A 5,760-nucleotide genomic window follows, 5' to 3' on the forward strand; every position below is an offset into this window, starting at 1 on the left:
TTGATTCATAATAATCTAATTGAATTCGTGAAAAACTAATAAAAATTTCAAATGAATACTGAGGTGATTTTTTTTAATTTTTAATTTTTTCAATATTAAAATTAAATGATGTTTGAACATCTTCAGTGATTGTCTTTATGATTTATCAAAATTAATATTTTACATCAATTTATTATTATTATATAAAATTAATGAAAAAATATTTGATTGTGAACAAAAAATTAAGAACAAAAAAATATTCAAAAACATTTTATTATTATCTAAAATAATTATAGTTTCAGTTATTCAATTGTGACGAGTCAGATATCAAAAAAAAAAAATAAAAAAATCATTTGTTAATTGTTAAATAATTGAAAGAAAAATTATAAATTAAAATTATTTTCTAAATTCAATATTCAAAATTTAATTAATAACATTTTAAATTATTTTAACAGTTTAATTCAAATAAAATGTCGTGCACTTGCGAACTCTATCAACAGCCTAAGCTTCAGGGTAACTATCAATTAATAATTATCAATTATGAATTATTAATTGTTAATCATTATAACGTATTTTTCAGGTAACTTTTACAATTCAAATCAATCAGTTATTGAAAGGGAAATCGCGAATGCAATGATAGATCAAAATTATTATTATCAAGATCTCTTAAATGATGTAAGTACAATTTATATTTACACATGTGTATCTATATAATATAAGTTTACAATTTAAGTATACTTATGAAAGTTTTTATTTAACAATTTTTTTTATTTTATAATTTAGGTTGATGATTATCAATACCAACATGAACGTTCAGTGAATGATGCGAGACCATCGACGATACATTATGCGTCAACATCACCACCACCGTTATCACCACAATCAGTACCAACATCTACATCAGTAGTATCATCATCAACATCATCAACATCACTCGATTATGACTCTATTCTTCTTGCTCATACTGAAATAATTGAGGTTTGAAAATTCTTTTTTTACAAATAAATTTCAGTATGTTAATTTTTTTTTTTTTTTTTTTTTTCAGAAATGTAAATCTGACCTAATTCGATTGAAAATGGATTTCAATTTTTGCAAAGAAATATTAACAAAACAATTGGAAATTAATGCCATATTATTGAAAAGATGTTTGTGTCAATAAAAAAATTATTATTAACAAGAAATTAATGATAATAATAATTAAAAAAAAAAAGAGTATAAGATTTAAAAAAATAAACAAAATATTACTAAATTTTTTCATGATAGTAAATAAAGTTCTGGAGAAAGATCAATTTTTAAAAATTTAACATTATCGGGATATATATATTTAGAATTTAATCTTTCAATTAAAATCGTTAGAAAAATTATTAAAATCAAATAAAAAGTCAAATAAATACTCTTAATTATTACGAATAAATAATTCACGTAATTAAATGTCGTTTATTCAAATATAATTTTTTTCTTTCACATGAATGTCGATCACCTTAATGTTTTCGATAACTGAAACTTTTTTTTTTTTCATTATATCAATTGCCAATGACTTTGACCCATATGACGGTCACTCAATCACCTAACGCTCTACGCAATATTTTATTGTTGAATAAATCAACAAGCACAAAAATTAATGTTTATTAAAAAAAAAAAATTATATTAAAATATTGATAATATTTATCAATTAATACTGAAAAAGAAAATAGTTTGAAAAAAAAATCCCTCAACAGCACAATAATAATTATTATCATGACTAATTAATTATTCATTTTTACCAAAATTTAATTTTTTATTTTTTACATTTATAAAAATTCTAAAGAGATTATTATTATAAAATGGTTTTTATTTTTTTTTCAATCAATTAATACATTAAAAATATATTTATAATTTATTTTTCATTAGTCTTTCATTTTGTTTTTTTGATCATTTTATAGGTAAAGTTGTTGATCATTACGCGGTACCGGATTATTTATAATAATTAATGTCTTTCACACGATGTGCTTGATATATGTCTCGTTATTTTGAAATCTATATGTCTATAAACTTTTTTATATGTAAGTTTCTTGATGTATGCAACTGTTTAAAAAAAAAAATTTAAATAACTCACTAATTCAAAATTCAAATGGTTTTTTATTTATTGTTATCATTTTTTTATAAACAAAGTAAGATTATTTATATTAATTTTTTTATAAGTTAAATTTATTTGAGTAAGTACATTGAAAGATATGAGTTTAAAAAAAAATAATAATAATTTTATCTTTGTTTTTAAAAAAGCATCTCATTATTTTCATTCACTGATTATATAAATACACGTAATAAAAATCAGCGTATATATTTCAGTAAAAAATAAATGTTTAATTTATTTTTAAAATTTATTATTATTTGTTGTAAAAAAAAAAATCTAAAAATAAAAATTACCCGTATTAATTAATTAGTTTTATTTAATTTCAATATTTCAATTTATTTTGTAATTATTAAATTGATTATTGTAATAATTTTTAATCGTGTAATGGTATATTATTAACGACGAAGAAAAAATAAATACTATTCAGTGAGTTTTTAATATGGAAAAATATTTTAAATATTTGTTAACTAATGCAGCTATAAATGTAAATTCATAAAAATTTCCATAACTAAATCAACAAAGAGAAAAACAAAACAATGAAAAAAACTAGACTCATAAATTAACTAATGATATTCAAACGATAAACATATTTCATTATTATTTTTTCAAATGACTGTTAAATTGTCTTTCAACGTGATATAACTATTTTAATGTTTGCAAATGATAATCACCAGTTTTATTTAACTGAAAGAATGAGGTCGAAATATCACAGTAGTCTTGAGTTTGCCACATTGACAACAGTGTTAAATGTATATTTCAAAGTGAAATGGCGATACATCATGAGACAACAATTATCAAATCAATTGATCCTGGTGATGAAATTGTTATTTCGGGTATATCTGGAAGATTTCCTGAATGTAACAATATGGAAGAACTGAAAAATAATTTATTCAGTAAAGTCGACATGGTAACTGATGATTGTCATCGCTGGAAAAATGGTAAGTTTGTTTTTTTTTTTTTTAATATAAATTATTATTTTATTGTTTCATATTTTTTTTTAATTTAAATTATATAAAAAATTTATTCAAATGAAAAATATAATATAATTAGATTAGAATTTAATTAATTTTCGTTGTAAATCAAAATTTATTTAAAAGATATCAATGGTGTGCCAATGAGAAGTGGAAAAATAAAAGATATTGATAAATTTTATGCATCATATTTTGGTTTAAATGCTAATCAAGCAAATGCAACTGATCCAATGTGTCGTATATTATTGGAGTGTGCTTATGAAACAACTGTTGATGCTGGTGAAAAACCAAATAAGATATCTGGTAGAACAGAAGAAGCTGTTGATTATCAATCAACTAATGTAAGTATAATAAGAATTTTTTCACTATTAATTTTATTTTTCTTTGTAAAAAATTAAAACCAATATGAATCTACAGATTGAAAATCGACTAATGGATACTGAATTTATGAAATTAATTCATGGTATTTATGCTGATGATATACCAAGTCATTTGGATCGTGGTGAATGGAATGATCAGCAATTGATAAATCATACTCGAGATAGATTATCACGTACAATCGCGGCAAAAAAATGGAATACAAAAATTTTTGATAAATTATCAAGAAAATTGTGTCCAATGTTAAATTATTTTGTTGTATTTTCATTGATTATTTGTAGTCATCCAATTGCTTGGTCAACAAATTATTCAATGGCTAATTCAATAATAGAAAGAATTGGTTGAAAACGTATTGATGACAAATTACCAGCATTAGCAATTCAATGGGGTGGTATTGCTGATGTTGGATTGGTATCAAAAATTGATAAAAACAATAAAAATTTCCAAGTTTTTGGTACAATTAGACAATCAATAGAATCTTGTCTCAATGTGTTTGATGATTTTATGATGAATAATTTAAAATCAACATTTGTAAGTATCATTGATTCAAAAAATGAAAAAATTCATAATAACAATGATAAGGATAAAAAATTAAATATTGTTGATGTTATTTTTAAAACAATGGGTTTTAGCGATATTAAAAAAATAAGAAAACATACAACATTTGTTGAACTTGGTCAAGATTCAATATTATTAACTGAAATTAGAAAAAAATTACAAGAATTTAATGTATTTTTAACACCAAATGATATTTGGAATTTAACATTTGATAAATTATTATCTATGAAATTAAAAATAAACAATATTTCTATATCAAGTTCAACAATGAGTGTCTATCTTTATTAAAAAATAAATATCTATATTTATTAGTGAATTTGAAATTGAAATATTGTTCATTGTCAGTTGCAAAGATGATAATTTATCAAATGTTAAATTCCAAATATCATTTGGTGTTAAAAATACATTAAATTCTTGTAATTTTTTTCTAATTTCAGTTAATAATATTGAATCTAAACCAAGTTCAACAAATGTTGTATGTTTTCTCATTTTTTTAATATCGCTAAAACCCATTGTTTTAAAAATAACATCAACAATATTTAATTTTTTATCCTTATCATTGTTATTATGAATTTTTTCATTTTTTGGTACAATGATACTTACAAATGTTGATTTTAAATTATTCATCATAAAATCATCAAACACATTGAGACAAGATTCTATTGATTGTCTAATTGTACCAAAAACTTGTAAATTTTTATTGTTTTCATCAATTTTTGATACCAATCCAACATCAGCGATACCACCCCATTGAATTGCCAATGCTGGTAATTTATCATCAATACGTTTTTCACAAATTCCTCTCATTCTTGAAGGGCAGAAATAAAAAGTTATTAAATATATATATACATAAAATATTAATAAATTATTCGCCACAAGATCATTTGAATAAATCACATGAATATCAAAAAAATATTTACACATCAATCTACAAAAGATCTATTGTTCATAAAAATTATAATACTACTGGTGTTTCTCGAATTACATAATCAATTGTTCTATTAAAGCTTTATATAACTTTGTAAAATTTAAAAAAAAAAAAGTCATATTAATGTGTGTTTTTTTATTGTAATAAATAAATTACGTTCATAAGAAGAACATTGGTTTTTTTTTTTTTTTGATGCAATTATATTAAACAGTCATTTTTTTTTTGTAAAAAAACTTTAAAGTGCTAAATATTCATGTTAATATTTTTTTAAGACAAATGACATTCAATTGAATAAATAATTGACGTAAAAATTCAAATGTACCGAGTTGGCTGTTGATAATTATTTTTTCAGATTAAAAATTGAATAAGTGTCACGACAATTATTAATACATCAACACAAAGTTACAGAATTTACTTAATAGGAAAACAAAATGTTTATTATTTAGAGAAAAAAAAAAAAATATTATATCAAAAGTAGGAAAAAACAAACTTGGAAGTGCATTAAATTGCATTTTAAATTATTTAAATCTGCTTTATGTTTTCCGAAATCATGTCACGCAATCGACAGTATCTATAAAACTATAAAAAAAAAAAAAAACTTTCACAGTCTTCATAATGAAAACTTTTTTTAAATCTTTCAGTATGGGAAAAAAATTTCCCTCAGTATAGTCAAATCGATAATTATAGATTATATAACACCCCTGTTATAAGCCAATTTTCATTTGTTCAAATTTGTTTTTGAATTCACGCAAACTACAAGCATATGTCATCGCCGTTTTATAATTTTAAAAATCAATAATAAACAGTTTGGCAAATTTTTTACGAAAGGTAAA

General features: G+C 21.7%; 1 protein-coding gene across 1 annotated transcript; it reads left to right on the forward strand.

Annotated features, from left to right (window-relative positions):
- Positions 1-2,800: 2,800 nt before the first annotated feature.
- On the forward strand, positions 2,801-3,874 carry LOC122855858 (fatty acid synthase-like). Its single transcript, XM_044157520.1, has 3 exons — positions 2,801-3,030; positions 3,190-3,404; positions 3,481-3,874. Exons 1-3 carry the CDS (start codon positions 2,859-2,861, stop codon positions 3,784-3,786), a joined length of 693 nt encoding a protein of 230 aa, XP_044013455.1. The 5' UTR covers positions 2,801-2,858; the 3' UTR covers positions 3,787-3,874.
- The last annotated feature ends 1,886 nt before the right edge of the window (positions 3,875-5,760 follow it).

Source organism: Aphidius gifuensis, linkage group LG4 (genome assembly GCF_014905175.1).
Source record: "Aphidius gifuensis isolate YNYX2018 linkage group LG4, ASM1490517v1, whole genome shotgun sequence".
Taxonomy (NCBI): Eukaryota; Metazoa; Arthropoda; class Insecta; order Hymenoptera; family Braconidae; genus Aphidius; species Aphidius gifuensis.

Bases quoted from the DNA above. Each gene is read 5' to 3' on its own strand.
- LOC122855858 (XM_044157520.1), top strand. From the start codon at position 2,859: ATGGCGATACATCATGAGACAACAATTATCAAATCAATTGATCCTGGT. The intron at 3,031-3,189 runs GTAAGTTTGTTT...TTTATTTAAAAG, and splicing joins TTGTCATCGCTGGAAAAATG to ATATCAATGGTGTGCCAATG. The intron at 3,405-3,480 runs GTAAGTATAATA...ATGAATCTACAG, and splicing joins TTGATTATCAATCAACTAAT to ATTGAAAATCGACTAATGGA.